This window comes from Osmerus mordax, chromosome 26 (assembly GCF_038355195.1).
Source record: "Osmerus mordax isolate fOsmMor3 chromosome 26, fOsmMor3.pri, whole genome shotgun sequence".
NCBI lineage: Eukaryota > Metazoa > Chordata > Actinopteri > Osmeriformes > Osmeridae > Osmerus > Osmerus mordax.
Window position 1 is genome coordinate 4,280,712 of NC_090075.1, and position 20,866 is coordinate 4,301,577.

Consider the following 20,866-nt stretch of genomic DNA (forward strand, 5'->3'; position numbering starts at 1 on the left):
AGGAGGGGGAGGGCTAAGGGAATGTATAAATATGTTCAGGAAACACATTCCTAATTTAAATGGTCATGCAGGACTTCAAAGCTGCAATTTGGTCCGACTGGTCAGACGTGAAATCTACTCTAAGCACTGAATTTTAATAGTGACTGAAACAAGCAAACGTTAGTACACACTCCAACATGCCTACCTTTGGCAAATGGAATACTTCGGCATAGAATTGTGCCACGGGAAACACTGAGATAAAAAAATTAAACACGTTTTAATTCGCTATTTGTTTGCTATGTAGTGCATAGTTTGGATAAGAATGATTTACTGTCCATGCCATAAAAACAACTGGGCTAACAAGTATCGTAATATCAAAGTTAGGCTATAGCCTAACTTTGATATGTTTAATATCAATAAAAAGGTGTGTAAATCAATTGTCTTCATCTTTGAAGATAGGCCTGTAGCCTACACTCACAGACTCTGGACGTTGATTGAAAAGCAGTCTTTTAACTTCAAACCACGTTTGAGCAATCAGATAAACTACATGAGTATTGCGCTGCGTATTTAAAAAGTTACTTGCCTTAATTCAGTTCGTCCCGTTCTTGATTTTTCAGTTGTGGAAACGTCCCTTGGTTCAATTATGAAAAAGCAATACGTATGACTGTTTTACCACGGAGGACGTTGTACTTATCAAGCAACATTTTATTGCTTTAACTTAGACTTCAAACTGTATGTTGCCGCTGTAAGTTGTAAATGACGTTCACGGAGTCACATGCCAGGAAACGTCAGTAGATGTAAACAATGGACGCGTGCAACAAAGTGGGACACACCGGCTTTCAGTCGAATGGAGATGCAACACAGACGCACTGTGCGTGGCGAGGAGTGCAGCTGGAGGCCAAATGTAGGCTACAACTTTTTCCTCATGTGAAAAGTATTGAAAGACACCGTGGTGCTGCTAAAAATTCATTTCTGTAGGCTTCCGTTTATTGTCAGTTGAAGATAACATACGCTACGTTTTGTGTAGCAGCTTTGCGTTTTAGACCGGGGACAAGAATCAAGGACACTTTTTAATGGTTGCCTGGTCTACTGGACCAGGTGTGGTTCTTTTATTCAGGCTTTGAGATTATTTATTTTTTGCATAATCGTGGAAATGGTTGTTGCATTTCAGTATTAATTTTCTGTTGATAAAAATCTCATATTTTAATAGTTTTAGCAAGTATAGGAATGTTTAAGGAGAAAAAAGTAACTTTGAACTTTTAGCTCTGTTCTGATAACCGACCTGCATAATCAATACAGTGTGGGTGTTTCAGGCTACACACTTTATTTATGGCTTATTAAATATGGTTTATAATCAATTCCAAGTTTAAACACGGTACCGTTGAATCATCCGGAATTATTTTGAATATTGAGCAAATGGAGACTCTTCATTCATTTTGCCCTGAAGAGGAAACAAATACAAAATGTGTTAAAATCCTGTGTTAGAAGGCATTGGTGAGAAGTCATTTATATAAAGCATAATTTCCAGTGACACTACGTTTGAGTATATCAAGACTAAATGAATGGATCAAGGGAATGTGAACATTATTTCAAGAAACAATTATTAGTAGTGTGTATAATCACTGCTTTAAAAATGTATGTTTCAATCATGTAGGCTTGTCCTGCTATGAGATTGGTTCCCTATTTATGATTACATCCGCTCAATCACAACCATAAATAAACATAAAAAAACAATTCAAACACACTTTATCATGTGCTTGGTAAATAAGTAAATAATGACTCACCATTGGCACATCCTCTAGCCTCTCGAACTTATTTCTTCTGGAACTGATAACCTTTGTCAGGGCAACCACCACCAGAAGCCCCAGAACTATGCAGAAAATGCAGAGGATCGCCACAAGGCCTGGATTCCTGGATAAGTCATTCTTTCCATTTGCTTGAAGAATGATGTGAAAAAAGCAGTGGGGATTGATGTTGGCAATGTGTTAAAACATCAGCATCAATAACTGAACACATTTCATGGACTTTATAAGAATTGCATTATGGAATGGAATTGAACATACAGTTTACGACATACAAATAATTGTATAGATCTTTAATAGATGTAATAATCCATGACACATCCTTGGTTTGCATACCCACCTGTGGTTGTGCTTATCTTTCCTTGGGTGGTAATGGTAATGTCTGTCTTTGCAGAATTTAGAGTCGTTACATTGTAGGGAGTCGTAGTATTTAAAGTCTCACTCGCAGTGGTTTTAAAATCTGTCACTGTGTGTGTAGTAGTGTTGTTGGTACTGTCATCTGCTTGTGATGTGCTGAATGCATTTGTCATATGGGCCAGCCCTGTAGTAGATGTAGTTTGCATTGCTGAGGTTACATCTTTTGTTGTGGTGCTTATGATGGTGGTGGCTGTTGTGGTAATAACAGATGATTTGGTGTTATCTAAATTGGTTGATTTCATGGGAGTATTCAGGGGGGTTGCACTGTCAGGTGTTGTAGTGAGACTTGAAGTGGTGGTTGGGAGTGAATTGCTTTCTTTATCTATTTGGAAACAGAAACCCATCATTAGCTTTCTGTTCACTCACAATGCCAATTGTTAGCAAACATCAACTGAGTTACGTTCACATGTATTCAATTAGCAACACTTTCATCCAATGTACTGCTTTAATGACACTTTAAATATATTACACAACTCAAGGTCATTACTGATAACATATCGGTCGGAATCTCACTCATTTTTGCTCTTTGTTGAAAAACATGCTTTGATGTTGAATAGTTCTTTATCTTTGAGACAGGAGAATAGTAAAAATCTAACTACTCTTTTGACTGGAGTACAACTGCCTGATTTGCTTCTAATATTTGCATTTTGTGCAGAATTAACAAAACTTTGTATAAAACTGTCCATCTCAAAATAATACATCGTAGACATTAAATGTTTACTTACCAGCAGCGCCTGCTAATGTTAATATGGATATGAGTATAGTTAGGTGTCTTGTTGCCGCCATGTTGAGTTACAGGTAAAGAACTTGTGGTCCTTTCCTCAACACACACACGACATCCTTGAGAGCAGGATATTGCTAAATGACCAAGTAGGTGTGCACCTTTCAATGGTCCCTATCAAATGGATCTGGTTAGTCACTGTTTGAACAGGAATATTTGTTCAACCGTTAAAAGGCCTGCTTATAACTTGGCTATAACTAACGCATATAGAAATAACACAAGTAAACAGGTTCTCATATAAAAGAAAGGAAAACCTGACTGAGGCTTGTTTTTGGTCATTTACTTTCAGTATTATGTAAAATACAACCATGTACGTCACCATTTCATCATAATTTAATTTGTTTTATCAGTGTACATCTTAATCATCTATATATTTATACTTAGTATTGCTCAACTAAATTCAGGTTGTAAGAAAAATACATTATTGGATCTTATCACTTGCTATACCTAAGTGTATACCAAAGAGATTTTTAAGCATGTTTGATTAAAACATATTTAGAAGATTATGTTCAGAATTGAATTTTCACAAGTGTTTCTGACTTATTTTTTCAAAAAAAGAAGAGCAGTACATGGAAAAGCATTTCATATATCAATTATTTTCTAAAAAGTAAAGATTCTTTATGTACTAAATAATACACATTTTTGATTCAACATTGTTATATACAGTATGTGCGTTACTTTAGTTGCCTAAGTTCACAAATGTAACCTATCAAGAAAACATATGCATTAAGTCAAGTCTTATAAATTCTAAAAACACCCAAAACTTATGTTTCAAGAGTGTCACTTTCAAGCCGATGCCAAATAAATTATAAATATTTTAGTCAAACATATTCAAAAAGAGACCCTACAAAAAAAGGGAGTGAATATTTGGCACAGTGACACAATTTAACAGGTAAGGACCGGATTAAGGCAAGATTGAATATCATACTGTCAAAATCAGCTAGTTATAGCTTGATAGAAGTAATGATGAAATAAAGAACCATGATTTGTATGATCATTCTCCATGTTGTGGTCAGCCTAAGATGCAGCATGACAAGCATTTGATCCCTGATTTAAAAAAGGTGTTAGACAAGAGTTTGGGATTAAATGTACATGTATAAATAAATATACATATTAACCAATTGAAAGTATACCCGTGCAAGGGGAAAACTGTTCCAAGAAAAGAAAATCCCAAATAGAACTTTGGAGTTTTGGTTGTCTTGTAGGACTTTCACACACTCTCCTCTAAAGGTTTGGGGGGAGGTGTTGACCCAACAACCTCCTGCGTCACCTCCATGAGACCAATGTCTGACACCCCTCCTGGTTGTCCATCATCCTGTCAACGGACCAAAAGTACTGAGTTTCAACATACAGAAACACACATTAGAATCAACTGCCTCATAAAAGTACCATTTTATTCATAACTTTTGTTTCCATTTAGCAGACACTTTTATCCAAAGCAACTTGCATGAACAAAATGCATACCACATGGACTGAAGCTTTAGCACATGAACCCGGGTTCAATTCCATCCTGGGCCATTTCCTTCATGTTATCTATCTCTCTCCCTGCCTTTCCTGTGTCTCTATCTGTCCCTATCCATTAACGCAGTAAAAATGGCAAACATTTTCTTTAAAAAATAAAATTCTGAATTGAGTGTCTGCGAGGAGGCCTCACCTGCATCTGGAGAACTAAGTGAAAAAGTCAAATATTGGCCATTCCAACTTACTCTGTGTTTGAGATAGGAGAGATAGGTGTCCCAACCTAAGGTGATTGTGTTCACATAGAGGACCCGGAATTTGGGTGAGAGAAAATAGAAGTTTATCATCTGTGCAGCAGGCCAGACACACCAGTCAGCCTATAGGGAGAAATAACAAACAGATTACCATCAGGTCAGCTTGTGCACTTAACACTCAGGAAACTCATTTCATTTATGTGCCTTATTTTATTGTATATTTACAATTTAAAATGTAAAATCAATTTTTTTGTGTTTTTATTGTAATTATGTGGAAGGAGGACATTGCACTATAAGAATTTCATTTTACGGACTAACTCTGGTAAACCGTATACATGACAATAAATATCTTGAATCTTGAAATGACCTGACCACCATCCTTATAAAATACCAGTCTTGAACTTCTTTCTGCAGCCTACATAACATTGTTCTTCAGCATGTGGGTTTACCTTAATGAACTCCCAGAATTTGTCTTTGAATTCCTCCCAGCCTTTAGATGCTGTGTGTCCTTCTATTACTGACATCCCTGGAACAGACAAGTTTCAACTAGTCATTATGGTTACACCTGCCACATGCTTCCATGTCATAATTACAGCAACATTTCCTCTGTGTATCACCCAGTCTAAAGGTAGAGTCAGGGTTTGGCACACATTGCTCATAGCCTTCTATGTTTTATTTCATACAACATAGAACAACCTTTGACCTTCTCAAATCTCTGGCATTGACGCACAAAAAATCCATCTCTTAACTTCACTTGCGTCTTGAGGCAATTAACCTTTGGCTCCATACACACAAAGTGCTTTCATGTTACCCTTCAACAGCTAACCGGGAAAAAACCCTGGTTGGGCATAGAGAAAGGAATTTCAGGGACGTACCTACAAAGTACCAAGCACCAAGGGTTGGAGATGCAATCAGTTGGTCCACCAACACTTTCTTCCCAACTGTCCGTATAGCTTTGCCAACATAGATCTTGTCCAACCAGGAATACCAGTGGTGCAGTACAGGTCCCATGGAGCAGCCAACGGCAAACATGCGACCTGTAAGATTAAAATATTTTTAAACAATTGTCTTCCTCTAAAACTACTCCGTTTTAGGTGAAGCTTTTTTTACCTGTTCGTCTCCAGTCCCGTATTCTTTCAGTGTCTTTTTGTTTCTCCCGGGTTTGCTGTAAAATGTCTCCAAGGGCCAGCATACCACCCCCGGTGAAAGTGTTCGTTAGGATAAGAAACCTTCCACGGAACAGTGGTTTCCAGTAGAAGGACATCCGAACAAAAAACTCTTTACTCGGCCGAGGAATCATGATTCTCCTTGTTTTGCTGCAGCCTGCACGCAACAGTCACGACTCGGACTAGCCTTGGCTTGGCTTGGCTTGGTAATTTCAGCACACTTAAGAGCTATCTAGCTATTGACTTGTAGTTTGCATGTCTCTTTAGTCTAGCTAGCTAGTTAAAAATGTTCGACAGGTCTGGGTCAAAGTCTCTTTGACAGCTACTTAGCTTATGTTAGCATTGTAATACGTCGATATATACTGTTTTATGGTACTGAAGCTAACTGAAGTCCAGCTACAATAGCTAATCAGTAGGATCAAGTCAGTGAGACTAGCTATCGAACTGATAGCTAGTGTAACTCAAAATCTCATTGATGTTTGAGCGCTTGATAGCAGCCGATGATAGTACAGCTACAGAAGTTGACTAATAAAATACCAGTCTTGGATAGCCGAGTTACATGGTTCAGCTACCGATGACTCAAAACGTCACGTAGCATATATCTGGTGAACATCAGGCTACAATTACAAATAAATAAAACGACGTGTCCGGTATATCTTTCTCCAAGGTGTAACTGTCAATTCAATGTTTCCACCGGCTACCAGCATGACATGCGTTCAATCGACAAAAATACCCTAAGACTGGACAGGAAACCAATGAATGGCCACAATAAAAATCTGTACTGCCACCTATTGTGTGGGAGATTATCGCATGTTGCATTCGCGCATTTGACGTTGTTTTGACGTATTTTTCGTGTAAAACATTAAACCCATTAAAGCCTAGTTTCTTGCTATGAATTAGCCTATGACTCAAAGAAAATAACGTTTATAAGTTGGTTGGTTGGCTATTTCATCCCAGACTAATAAAGCATATGGCTATATAATGTCGCTGGGTTGAGTATTCGCTACTTACTAAGAATTTTAGGCTAAACTATAGCCTCAAGTTATACAAAACTATTTTTATTAGGCTTAGCTTAGAATTGTAGCAAAATGAAGATAGGCTACCATTAATTAAGAAACTATTGAAAATTGAAGAGCACGACCATATGATTGAGCATTTCCTGATACTCAATTCTAATACATTATAGAAAAGCTCAAGCCGGGATGATAAATATTGAATGTCACGGTGGTAAACCTATCTTCAATATTTCAAGACGAATGTTAATGCGTAGCCCCGGATTAGTTCGTTAAAATATCAATCAACGAGGCCAACAATAGAGCCCGCCCATTTCAGTCGTCAACTGTCAGTCAAGTGACGTTAGTCTTTCTGCAGGTGCTGAACGCGGTTCTATACTGGTGCAATAATAGCTGAACAGAAAGCGTTTAAAGGTAAGATGTTGCCTAGATCTTATTTTATCATTTTCATCACGTCATATAGGTTATGCGATACTGCTGCTTGATAGTAGAATTTTGGTAGATAGGTCTAGGATACGCGAAAAACAACATTGAGATAACAATAACCTTCATTTGACACAAGATGCTTTATTTAGAGATAAAAGATTCGACCAGTTATCGGGCAAAATGTATCGGCCTATGCATCATACCCTGTGGATTCGGTGAGAAACTGCTTTCGGTGTGGTATTTATAGCATCATAGGCATAAGGCCAATGCCTTATCGAAACAGCAACGTTTGGTTACACTGAAACCGTGACATCTGGATCGTTCTAAAAGCCCAATGTAACCAATGTTCCCAATGTGCGGATTGTATTAAGATAATACACTTTAAGCAGTAATTTAACAATGCAATTTATAATCGAACTATTATGTGATGATAGCTATACAACATTGTGCCTGTGCTGAGACACTAAATACGTATTGGTCACTTGCTGATCATGTAGAATGTCCCACACAGAACGTTACAGTCCAGGTCCTGTTTATTAATCAATGTAGGACTACATCAAAACAGCATTTCAATGTTTGCGTGCGTGCGTGAGAAAGAGAAGAGGAGAGGAAGGAGAATCATGTGTAATATGGCACCCGGTACTTGGTCAATAGTCTTAAGGCATACCAATCAGAACAGTCCACACACCCCGTTTGGAAACCGCTCACCTCGTCACCTAGTGGTATCAGCTATCTGGGCGTATGAGGCTGCATTGTAAACACATTCCTCATAACTCATTCATTCCTTAATATCATTAGGCACAGCCTTTGGTCCATACTTTTGACTTGAGTAAGTTATGTTTGTCCTGTGACTCAGAACAAACATTTCTCAAACATCATGGCTGTCAGAATGTTGAGCAATCTTAATCTAGATTCTAAACCATATCTTTTGCGGTGGTGTAGTGCATATTCAGTGCAGAAGAAGGACTGCATTGCTGCATTTCCTAATATTGTTGTTGAATTTTAAATAGGCTGTGCATGCATAAATGTGAATGCTGTTTGGTAATACAGTATTTACTTCCAATACTCTCATGTTCAACTTCAAGGGTAAGTACCACCAGAAAAGTGACAAAGCATCTTAAATGTTTAATGACAGCTGCTCTGGCCAGTTCTGCTTGTACACCCTATCCATCAAGCCACACTGCAGCAGAATACTATTTCTATCCAATAAACAAAACAGACAGAACCAACCTCTGTCTGGTCATTTCCAACTTGCATTCAGAGACTGGAAAGCCGCCATTAGCCTATGCTTTTTAATTTACAAAGAGGGTGTACTATACTTAACTCCATCTCATCTGCCTCTTCGAGAGAGACCTTTAAAGTAATCTTTTACCACCCTGCCAGACTGCGGACCATGAATTTGGGATATTATTTGGTATTGTGACAGCATGTGTTCAACTTCATGAATACTTTGCTGTTTCATTTTTCCCTTAATTTACCTTTCCCCAAATGGAAGTTGGATTGTACAGCTATCTTGCTGACAATATATTTTGACATTAATTGACGTTAAATGGGATTCATTTGCTGTGTAGGCCATGCGGTTTGACATGTACGACAACTGTCATGTGTTGATAATTAGATCAACCTAGCAAGCCTTTATATCTCTCTAGAAAGTAGGTCGTCTGAGGTATGATATTAATTTGGCTGATTTGTTTGTAGAAAGAGCTCAGTATCAAATATATTAGCCATCAAAGGCCAGGGTTAAGCAAAGAATGTTGTGATAGGAAGATGGCTTTACAAAGTTCTCATTTAGTCCAAATTGTCCTGGTATACTGTATGTCAGGATCGCAAGTGTCCGACACACCTGATTCAAATGAATGGGTCATTATCAAACTCAGCAAAAGCCTGATAGCAACCCATTCCTTGTGAATCAGGTGTGTTAGAGAAGGAAAACGTCTAAAATATGCAGGACAGGGGGTCCCAAGGACTAGGATTGAGAAAGGCTGCTGTATGGCATAGGCCTATCTCAAATCAGGGTGTTAGATTAGGATTTGGTTTGGCTCCTCAGATTTATTGGATGATCCAGGCCTAAATCCTGGATTATCAGTCAACAGCCAACAGAGAGCTTTCCAAAAGACTATTCAAAAGTGTCTGACCCACTGCTTTTAGTCTGACTGACATCACACCTCTGTCGTAGGTGTGTCAGACTCTTTAGCTTGAATAGATAGGCAGGGAAGGCTGATGTCATAGCTAGTCCTGAATAAGTATATAGTGTTGTGAAAGGTTGATGGTAAGAAAAGTGACCTCTTTGTATATATATGTTCCACTGACACTTCAGTTTTCATATGACATTACTTCTATTTCAACCAAGGACCCAAAGCAATCAATCACAGAAGATTATTTCAAGTCTTTTCTCGGCTTTTTCAAAGCAATTCTTTTCTTTCACAGTTATAAGGACAGTTTTGATTTATGACCTCAACTAACAAACATGTCCGCCTTTACAACTGCTGGACCGCTGTTGCGGTGGAGCAAAACCTGTCAGTTATCATGGCTCACAAAAACCAATTGTAGATGTTGCTGTATAATTCAGGAGCATCTCTGTGTTCCATGTAAGATGATAGGTCAGAGCACCTATTATGGTGCTCCTCTCTTGTTTGTGCTTATCTTTGGGAGCTCCAGTGTTCCAGGGCAGCCAAGGCAAGATAGCACTCTAAATATAGACAAAGCCTTGGGGTCCTTGAATCCCGATAGACCTAAACCACTGATGCTGAGGCCCAACAGTGTGAGTCCTACAGTACTGAGTATTACATCCTCAATCAATGTCATTGATGTTCCACTGTATGATTCTACTACTTAGGACGATGTCAAGTAAGGAAGAGTGTCGATATTGAAGAAATATTTCCAGTTGGCCCTGTCACAATCAACTGAAGCCTATTGGGTGTGACGCAATGGTGCTCTGTTGTATTCTATGTTTTATTCTCTATCCATACTTCACATTTCTATAATAAGCAGTAACAATATGTACAGAGAACCCGTGGCTTTTAGCTTTTCGAAGCAGTTCTAGGTTTTGAGGAACAGACAAGAATCTGTACCTTAACAACATCATCAGTGGGATTTTCCACCCTTACAAGGCTATTGCTGTATATTACCCCCCAAATTGAGCCAGACAACAATAGTATGCTAAACAAATGTATTCAATTTATTCCCTGAGAGGCGTCAGTGCTTTATACGTTTTCTTGTTACAGGAATAGCTGGTGGCAATGGAAGGGGAATGATAAAATGGTGTCTGTAGCAATGCCCACGTCTTCTGCCCCTGGTTTATTGATGTGTCTCATCGATTAATACAGTTCGGCCTTGGCGAGTACTGATGAATCGCTTTTGGTGATGAATGTTCTCTTTTCTAAATCCCCCAGAGTTGACTTTTGCCTTGGCTTGAGCAGACATTTATGGTTTCATATTACTGGGGTGGATGATCGGGCTGATTCTTTGATTCAATACCCAGATATTCAAGGAAAAAGTATTTCATGACTTTTAAGGGAGGACTAATTTATGTTGAGGACGCAATTCATGTACTAATTTGCTTAAACAAGGTCCATAGTTTGTGTTGTTGGCCTTAATGACTAGGTCTCTCTAGTCTAGAGCTAATATAAATGACATGAACAACAACACGTTTCAACGTTCAACTTCTCCAAATCCTTGATTGTTTTGATTATATTGTGGGTGGGTTTTGGCACAATTGGCTAAAAGCAGTGGACCCAAATAGAAATCCTCAGTTTACATTCTGTTCACATGCTGCTGGCAACTACCAAACCCTAACCTCTCTCTCTCCCTCTCTTTCTCTCTCTCTCTAACATGGTTATGTAGATGGCTTCAGCAACCGCTACTTATGGTCAGAAGGAGTCCTCAGACCAGAACTTTGACTACATGTTCAAGATCCTCATCATTGGCAACAGCAGCGTGGGCAAGACCAGCTTCCTGTTCCGCTACGCCGACGACTCCTTCACGCCGGCCTTCGTCAGCACAGTGGGAATCGACTTTAAAGTGAAGACCATCTACAGGAACGACAAGAGGATCAAGCTGCAGATATGGGTAAAACAACTAAAATGTTCATACCTCAAAAAATTACGAGATCGTAAACAGTCTTGTCAGTTGGGTTATTTGAGGTTGCTCTGTGATTGCGTAACCTGGATGTAGTTTAGGGTGATGGCTCAGCAGTGATCTGAAGTCTAGAGCACTCAATGAATATATGTTTCTCATACAATCTTTTTTCCTGAAGATGGTAATATGAAATATGTATATGTTTATAACTCTACCATAACCAACATATTGTGCAGGAGACAGTGCTGTAGTGACAGGTGGGTTAGTGTAAGCCTAAGCAGAGCCATGAGTGTGTGATTGGGAGGGGGGGTGTGTGAGTGTGCGTTCACACCAAGGAAAGGCTTTTTCTGTTGTCAGCCTTTCTCAGGCCTTCCCTCTGGTGAGAAAGATGCTGTCCAATCAGGAGGCAGCAGCAGATGACTGTGTGCGCACCCTCCCCCATTACTACACATTTTCCTGAGTGGATAACCCCCCACCCCCTTTTTACACACACACACACACACACACACACACACACACACACACACACACACACACACACCAACACACACACATTCACACATACATACTCTCTCACACACACACATTCTCTCTCTCGCTCTCTGTTTTTCACACACATACTCTCTCCCTCTCTCTCGCAGATACACACAGTCTCTCTGCTACCCATCCCCCAACCCACAGTGCAGCATACACTCAAGCCAACTGTAGGTGCTACTCAAGTGTAGTGGATCAAATGGGAAATGCCAGGAGTACTGACTATATTCAAACATGACCAACTGTACTATGCAGTTGAATATTGATGTTCTTAGCAAAATGATTCATACATATTCCCACACATTTACATAAATGCAATGTCATGCTGCTGTTCTGTGATGCCACAATAGGTTAGTACAGGGCTACTTTGATGTGAAATAAATGTACGGATAGACAGATTGCATTGTTTTTGGTGCAACATACAATCACAATTTCACAGAATAATGTGCTGAATGTCTATTCTTAGTTATTGTACAGCATCGTGTATCTGGTTGTCTTTGTTTTAACCCAACCCTGTCAAGGGAACTGAGGTTGATGTTGCTTGGTAGATCGGTAGCTCGGTAGCTGATCAAGATGCAGTATTGGGTATCAGGGATCCAGGGCTTAATTCCTTGAGCATTCATTAGAACTAAGGCCGTAACTCAACCTGTCTGTGCACAAGCTACCATTCTGTGTTACCGAAGAAGTGGAGCAGTGAGGAAAGGAGGGAGAGAGAGCGAGAGAAGGAGAGAGAGAACGGGGGAGAGAGAGTAGCAGAGAGAGGAAAAGCGAGATGAGGGGAGTGGTGAAATTTTGGCACAATAATTGCAAAAAAGACACATGGGCCCTGAAAGCTACATATTTGCCGTCTTTGGTTGGCAGTTACAGTGTCTGATGTTGGAGTGTTAAAGGGGAGGGTTCTGTTGCCCTGATGTGTTGGATTATGTGTCAATTTGGCAAGTGGTGCTTAATGTGTTTGTGTGTGTGTGTGTTTCTTGTCTCTAGGATACTGCAGGGCAGGAGAGGTACAGGACTATCACCACTGCTTACTACCGTGGAGCCATGGGCTTCATCCTCATGTATGACATCACCAACGAGGAGTCCTTCAACGCTGTGCAGGACTGGTATGTCATTGGTCAGGATTGCATGTGATAAAGTGAAACTACAACAACAAAGGCAAACCAAAGATGAAACGGTGTACTTCAACATGTCGCACATGAAACAGTGAGAGGAAGTACAAAACACACACCATTATGATAGGGCAGACTTTTATGCTACATTATTGCTCCAAGACAGGAATAAATCTACACTAACCTTCTTCAATTGCAAAATGCAATATTTAACTTTTGTTTTGTTGATTCAAGAGCACTGTAGGTGGCCGTGTGTGCCTGTATGTGGAGTGTCAATCTGTGTGTGTGTGTGCCACAGGTCGACCCAGATCAAGACATACTCCTGGGACAACGCCCAGGTCCTGCTGGTGGGGAACAAATGTGACATGGAAGACGAGAGGGTGGTGGCCGGAGAGAGAGGCAGGCAGCTCTCTGAACACCTGGGTGAGTCGGCAAATCTCAAGGCTTGCATTAAATAGTTATGTTTCGACTAGCAGTGCACCATTCATCTCCGTAAATGTGGTACACTGCAGAAAATGGTGATGTGCCCCCAAAAAGAGATCCAATCCAAACCTTTATGAGACCCCTCCGTCGTCCGCAGGTTTTGAGTTCTTTGAGGCCAGCGCCAAGGACAACATCAACGTGAAGCAGACGTTCGAGCGCCTGGTGGACACCATCTGCGAAAAGATGTCAGAGAGCCTGGATGCTGGGGACCCGGCTGTGACGGGAGCCAAACAGGGACCGCAGCTGACCGAGCAGCCTGCTGCTCCCCAACAGGACTGTGCATGCTAAACCTGACTGACCTCTGAACCCCGACCCTCAGGTCCCCACACGCACCTCCACCCCCCAGCACCTCCCCAACTCCACCAACACGTCATCCAGTATGGGTGAGTAGGTGATGGTCACTCTTGAGTTCCGTCCCATAGTCATCTCGTAACCTCCAGTCCTTCTCTCTATTCCTCAATGTGGTCCTAAAAGATGGATATGAGGGTCTCCAATTTCCAGATTCAGTTATAATAGATGTTAACCTTGCTTTTTGTCAGCCTAACTGCAATTTCACATTATCCGCCTTTGTTGGGACTGGGAATGCCCTATCAAAGTATGTGTAGTCATACATAGGACTGCTACTGTTGGAATATACAACATTTTGATCTGTCATTTCTCATTTGGTGTCTGTACTGGCATTCCCTCAGTGTGAAATTTCACCAAAAATGTATTTAATTTATTTCAGTCAATATATTGGCTGACACCATGCCTCATTCTTGTATTCTCAGTCTTGTATTCTTTGTCCATTCTGCCTTTGATTTCTTTTCTCCATGTTTTCTACACTAATATTCTACTTTATTTTGTTTTTTTGTTTTTTTTACTTATGTAAAAAAAAATACTGAAAAGAAATATGAACAATATATAGACAGATTTAAAAAAAGAACATGAGAGCCACTTAATTATTTTTTTGTTTTAAATGTGTATGTAAATAATGTGCAATATATGACATATAACAGGTATACATTTCTTGAAATGGATTTAAAAGTATATAAATATAAAAAGATACACAGTATCAAATATAAAAGGTCAATGTCGTAGATTTTCTGTGGATAAGGTTTTCAATCATTTATGTCATGCTCTAACCTAACACTGGACTGTTTCCTGTGGTCATTGTGACCTCATCGTGGGTCCATTGAAGCAGCTGTTCCAATAAAAAATATTTTGCGTGGAAGGAGGCTGACCCGACGAGCCTAACTGCAGCACCTAAGCATCGAGCAAAACACTCTTTACATACATTTTAATTGTTTTGTTTTGAGAAAATGAATACATGCAGTTCATGTTCCATATGAGGCAATACTCCACTTGAAATAGCTTACGGTTGTCAAACATAGTGCTTTAGAAGAATTATATTATTTTAACTTTCACATACTGTAAAGGTATATATAATACCTATTCCAAATCAGATACAACTATTAAAAAGGCACATAAATTCTGCACCTTTAAAAACAATTTTTTTGTTTGGTCGTTTTGTTCTAGCAGCAAAGACAAAGCTTATCCAAGTATGTGTTTGTGATTCTGTTGTGAGAGTGTGTTTGAGACAATTTGCAGTTTAGTGTGATGAAATTTAAACCCTTCTGGAAAGATAAAAACCATTTTGTTAACAACTCATAATACAGTTGACAGATTTTTTAGGTGTGCTAGGACAAAAGGATTTCACTTGTAACTTAATAGGCTAATAACTGTACACACAAGTGTAACAATGATTATCTATAGATAATATAATTTGTTGAACATGGTAGTACTTCATACATTATAAACATTTGTGACTTTTATTTTCATATTAAAAGTCTCCCAGTAGAATCCAGAGATTGCTCCCACCGTGAACTGTTCTCCACCTTTCCTATGCTGTCTTCCTTTCTACGAAGTAAACTGTAAATATGTCATATGTTTCATGTGTGGATTGTGTTGTATTGACTCCAGGCTTGCAAAAAAAAAAGAAACAAAAAAAAAGATCTGAACTCAAAGCCGCATTTTATCTGCATTTGTTCTAAACTTGCTTGTGAATGATATGAATGGTGTCACTTTATTACGAAGCAATACACAGTACAAGCAAAACACATTTTAAGCTTAGAGGTGTCTGACAGTTAAACTGCTACTAACACACACAATTTTTATCTAATCAATTTGTATGCTTGTTTTAAATGTTGAAGGAACAAGAACATTGGGTGGATTTTTTTTTCTTGTATGAGTTTTTCAGAAAACGATGTTGGTGACGATCAATTGACTTTTTGAAGATTTTTGTACCTCAGGTTATGGAATAAATGGGTCGGATTGGTTTGTAATTGCTGCTATTTCTATGTAGTGTTTAACAACGTCCCCAAAGCTCTAAGAGTAGAGAGAAAGAGCCCATACAGTAGTGGTTATTTTAGCTTACATCACTAATCTTATATGAAACAACTGTTATAGATGTCAATTCGTGGACTCAAATTACTGACATTTTATCTGAGGTTTTTTGTAATCTCAAATTTATAAACTTGGATTAGTTAGCAGGCTGCATTTGTGGTGCAAATATTGATGGAATTTGGTACAGATACAAAGTACAGTGTTCGTTTTGAGTGTGGGATTTATTGAGCTGGTGTATTTATTTTAATGTGCATTGACCAGCAAAGGTTCTTTAAAGGTTGTGCTGTTATGAAGGAATTGATTGAGGTCCAAAGTGTTTGATTTTTTCATTTGTTATTTTTTATTTACTTTGTATCCACCGAATACTGTTCTACAAAGTAATGTTGACTTAGTTTACATTTATTTTTATTTTGGTTTTCTATTGTGGGATTAAAGCAGCTATTATGCAGTAATTTATGTAAGAACAATATGGGAATAAAATGGTGTCAAATTGTCAAATCGTGAACATTACCAAAATCTGCTGTACATTGTTGTGGAAATAAATAAAAGGACAAAAATAAAAGTTTGTGCTGTTACAAGATAGCAGTTTGCCTCATTACTGCTGCCTACTGTCAGTCAAGTCGTAGTTAGATGCAGCAGGTACCAACACTTGATGATTATTGACTTAATGACCATGGAACACCAACTCTATTCAAAAGTATAGTGCAACCAGAAACAGTGAGCTAAAGAAAATCTTTAGAAAATGAGAACCACTTCACCAAATGACAACCTGTGAATTCCACAATTTGAAATTACGCCAGCAGGTGGCACAATCCTCTAAACTGTTATAATAAAGAAAGACGTTCTCCAAACATCCGGGATGGATGCATTCTGCATTGCACAGTCCGAATGTCTTCGCATTGCATAATGCTGTTACCAAACAGATTCACGTTGTCTCCATACATTCTGCCTGCGCTGGAATCTCATATAATTCAAGCAGCATCGCCATAGTGATGTTTGGTAGGCCGTCGTGTAATAATCACATTACAATAGGCTATATTCTTTTTTAACACACGTGTGTTAGATACTATAAATTTTGGTTTAAGTAATCAATAGCAGTTTTTTTCTGATAGATTAAATATACTTTATAGATGAACTAGCCTAGCCATTTTTTTCTTCATTTTTTGCTGGACCTCACAAATGTCCGTAAAGCAACCTTAATTATTTCCCCGCCCAACAATAGGCTATAGCCAGTCCAAGCGAAACTGTAAAGAGAGCAAAGAAATCCCAAATATATATTTTACTTAAAACTGACTACGCCAAGAGACAGAAGTGCTTTATATTACTGAGCAAATAAGTTTATTCGACAATAACGACAGATCAAGTCAAAATGTCGAACAGTGAAAAGAAATGTGGTGCAACAAAATGTGACATAGCTTATAATCAATATACCTATATAAAAAACTTGACATAAGACACTGTGTAGCATTGAATATAAAATAAACAGTATTTATAAGTACTTGTAAACAGCGTAAAACATTTATGATGTGCGCCCAATGACACCCTTTTAGGTAACATTCGAGTTTGTCAATAACAGCATGCAAATACATGAATGTTCAGTATTAGGCTATGATACATTATTACAATTTTAACTGGTTGGGTCCAGTCTGGGTACTGTCAATGTACACTAGAAAGTCTGTAAACATAAAATAATTTACATCGGCAAAGTGATTTGCAGTAACAGAGGTTTGACTGCATATCAAGAGCTAATATAAGAAATGTTCATTAAGCTTATATGCTGGTCGATTATTGTCTAATGCTCCGATTAGTACACTTGGACTTGTGGCAACAACTGGCACCCACTGTTTACATGGGTTAAAACCTTCTGTTTTAACTGGGCCACCTGTTCTCTTAAGACACTCGCCGTGGAAGCCAGGTCAGTATTTTGAGTTTTTAGTGTCTTAACTTTGTCCTCGAGCCTTGAAATTCTCTCCAGCTTCCTTTTTCTGCACTTGGATGCAGCTATTCTATTCCGCAGCTTTTTCCTCTCGGCCTTGATGCGCTCCTGTGTGTCCATATTGATTGGCGACAGTGGTGGACTGTCGCCGAAGCTTTGGACGTCGGGTACAGTTTGCGGCTCATCCTTTAGGGGCTGCAGACGAGAGTGTTCTTGTTGCTGAGTCCCACTGAGATGATGCGTCGGAGGGGGTGGGAATGGAACCGTATCCGTGGAGTAGTTGACAGTGGTACCCAAAGGGCCACTGCCATAACTGTTGAGGTTCGTATATACAGGAAGGTCCGGATGGATGGTGACAGGGGCAACATTTGTGCTCATATCCAGACTGTTAGTTTGAGGGCATGTCACTCCGTTCAGCTGATTCTGTTTATGTAAGTCTTCGAGTGCTTTTACGAATCCCTCTGCAAACTCCTGCTCGTCGCTTACCGACTTAGGATATAGGAACTGAGAAGTCGGTGTTGTCGTGACCATTCCGTTGGACTGGATGATAAGTCTCTCGAGCTCAGGGGAAGCTAGTTTCAGTAGTCCAAGGTCCGGAGAGTTAAGAATGCTCTCTGCGTCGCGTAGATGAGGCTTCAAGTTCGTGGCATCTGCCAGGTTTAAATTAATATCCTTCTTCATCATTGCTCAAAGGTAGACTATTTAAATGGAGGAAAATGTTCAAAACACCGTCTTCAGTGTTGGTATCGAAGTGTCCATAACCTCTCAAAAAAGGAAACGATGCGTAAATGTCATAACTGGAGGCAAAATGTTTTTCGGTTTCAATCCGCACTCTACAAATAGCTGTTGCAAACGTTTGCACCGCCCATTCCCATTTACTATCTAAAAATATAGCGATTGTTTATCGCCAACAATCGATAGTCTCGTTTCAGACCAACAGTCGAAGTTTCTATGCGCGCGTACGCATGCTGCCCCTACCTTTTCTATCCTCCTACATTCCATTATGTCACTTCAGAGCGTGTAGATTGGATGGAAATGACGTTTTCCCATTTTTTATTTGAATAAAGGGACGTACTAACCCTATTGCCATGGAGAGGGCGTATAAACTGCAAACAGTGCGGTGCATTGTGGTTTGATGTCATAGAAATCCTTGGATAGAAGTGGGTGGGGGTGGGTAAAGTTGTTTTCTTCCCTGTTCTATTAGTTTTTCTTATGTAAAGTAAAGCAAGTAACCTACCCTGTCTAATACAATGTTTGCTCTTTGTTATACCTGTCACTATATGCAAGGCATTCCGCTAAAGTCACAGGAAGTGAAAGTCTTGCTGTAAAGTCATTTCTGATTAAATGTTATACACAAACAATAGAGATTAAGTATGAGTATTTTATCCTTGGACCATAAAAACAACAGAAAGCAACGCAGTATAGGTACATCAAAAGGCCAAGGAACAGTATGTTATTGTAACTATATCTATCTGTTACTGTACAAGAACATTCAGACTCCACTGTTTGTGCTAACCCTTACTGAACTTTTCACCTCTCCACACTCATTGGTTATGTTGTACTTTGGTTCATAAAGGTGCAGTATCATTTTATGAAATTGAAGTTGATAAGATATCAACTTTCTCCTTAGCAGGTCATGCCTCTGCTGGTTCCCCTGTTATGTTTACAGATCATTCTGGACCAGACTTACTTTTTAACCAAACATTCCAAACGTATGGCAAAAATTGATTAATAATCCTTTAATTACTATAATTTTTATTTTAAGTATTACTCAAGGGACCCTCAAAAAATCCTAATTTATCCCAGGAGATAATATAATGTCAGTCCACATAAAAATCTGCAGTGGTGCTGTCTGTTGCTCAAAAGGCAAGTTACTCATAATCTTTATCTCACCTTATTCCACGATATTCGCCATTCTACAAATACATTCTTACTACTAAATGTGTAGAAATCCTTTCCTCAAAAATGACCATGTGGAAGAAACCTTACTGTTGAAATTCAGCCTATAGCTCAATAGACAGTGCTGAATCTGAGCCCAAATCCAGTCCTCCTGATGTCAACCTTGCTCTGGCAGATTAAGGGTTACACACAGGGGGCGTGTGTATCACAGATTGGCACCACACTGGGTCTGCAAAGCATCATGGGGGACCACGTCTGCCTGTGATGTCAGAGCAGCGACAGATTTCACAGTGGCGGAAGTTAGGGACATAAAAGGGAGGGGGTTGATATTTCTGTAAGAAATGCTGAATTTCCGACAAGAGAGTGTGGGGGTGGTCCACTGACTAAATGAAAGCTGTAAGAGGAAAAAAAGATTTGATATAACAGCTCCATGTCTTTTTCTTTCAGTGCAGTGCCACACATGTTTCAAAACTATGCTTAAAAGGTATTGCAGCATTTTTGTCCACAATTTTGAGTAAATAATAATATATATCAAGTGTTTCTTAAAATCCTCAAATCATGCACATATTTATGAATATTTGAATGCTCAAATCTTTTATAATCCCTTTTCAGTGTACAGTAATTCCATTATTAACCAAGTATTACGAAGGTGGATGATGCATATAATGTGTCCCTCACCCGAGAAGACATGTTCTAACTGAATACAATGTCATCACAAATGTAATAGTGAAAAAGATTATTGCCAATTCAGAATAGGGTTTAAAAGACAATGTATTTGCCTTTAATAAGAGTGATGGGATAGGTTCATTGAAATGAGTCATAACTTAACAAAACACAATTGGGCTGTTTAAGCAACACATTAACTAACAAGCCACAGAATAAAGGTCCACATTCCAGTGCTGCAAGTCAAGGCACAGTGATGATAAATCAGAATTGCTTGGTATCCCTGATGCACCCTGGGATCCCAGCCATGTCAGGGCCCAGGTAACAGATGAGTGTTGGTGTTGAGCAACATGCCAGTGGGGGACAGCATACTCGCACCATCTCAAGTGATTTATGAGCTGCACTGGGAAAGCTTTGGAGGCTGCTTAAGGTAAAGCAGGTTAACAGACAGATCGTCTCTCTAGCTGTGATCGTGCATCGTTTC

At 39.2% G+C, this 20,866-nt stretch overlaps 3 protein-coding genes and 1 long non-coding RNA gene across 5 annotated transcripts; 1 reads left to right on the forward strand and 3 right to left on the reverse strand.

The window, feature by feature from the left end:
• Positions 1-1,085: 1,085 nt before the first annotated feature.
• LOC136936266 (uncharacterized) lies at positions 1,086-3,117 on the reverse strand. Its single transcript, XR_010875045.1, has 4 exons — positions 2,924-3,117; positions 2,122-2,520; positions 1,764-1,915; positions 1,086-1,420 (listed from the first exon to the last, which is right to left on the reverse strand). It is a non-coding gene; the product is annotated as an uncharacterized lncRNA (long non-coding RNA).
• A 528-nt stretch (positions 3,118-3,645) lies between these two features.
• On the reverse strand, positions 3,646-6,537 carry mpv17l2 (MPV17 mitochondrial inner membrane protein like 2). Of its 2 annotated transcripts, XR_010875026.1 has the most exons (6): positions 5,802-6,537; positions 5,567-5,728; positions 5,141-5,217; positions 4,686-4,814; positions 4,113-4,294; positions 3,646-4,026 (listed from the first exon to the last, which is right to left on the reverse strand). XR_010875026.1 is itself a non-coding variant. In XM_067229678.1 (5 exons), exons 1-5 carry the CDS (start codon positions 5,989-5,991, stop codon positions 4,190-4,192), a joined length of 663 nt encoding a protein of 220 aa, XP_067085779.1. In that variant the 5' UTR covers positions 5,992-6,537; the 3' UTR covers positions 3,646-4,189. The 2 variants fall into 2 exon arrangements, 1 of the variants encoding a protein (XP_067085779.1); XM_067229678.1 differs by having other exon boundaries at positions 3,646-4,294.
• Positions 6,538-7,238: 701 nt separating this feature from the next.
• Positions 7,239-14,303, forward strand: LOC136935968 (ras-related protein Rab-3A). The gene is made up of 5 exons (XM_067229679.1): positions 7,239-7,284; positions 11,140-11,364; positions 12,892-13,010; positions 13,315-13,439; positions 13,597-14,303. Exons 2-5 carry the CDS (start codon positions 11,140-11,142, stop codon positions 13,785-13,787), a joined length of 660 nt encoding a protein of 219 aa, XP_067085780.1. The 5' UTR covers positions 7,239-7,284; the 3' UTR covers positions 13,788-14,303.
• Positions 14,304-17,179: 2,876 nt separating this feature from the next.
• jund (JunD proto-oncogene, AP-1 transcription factor subunit) lies at positions 17,180-18,795 on the reverse strand. The gene has a single exon (XM_067229889.1). It carries the CDS (start codon positions 18,502-18,504, stop codon positions 17,689-17,691), a length of 816 nt encoding a protein of 271 aa, XP_067085990.1. The 5' UTR covers positions 18,505-18,795; the 3' UTR covers positions 17,180-17,688.
• Between the last annotated feature and the right edge of the window lie 2,071 nt (positions 18,796-20,866).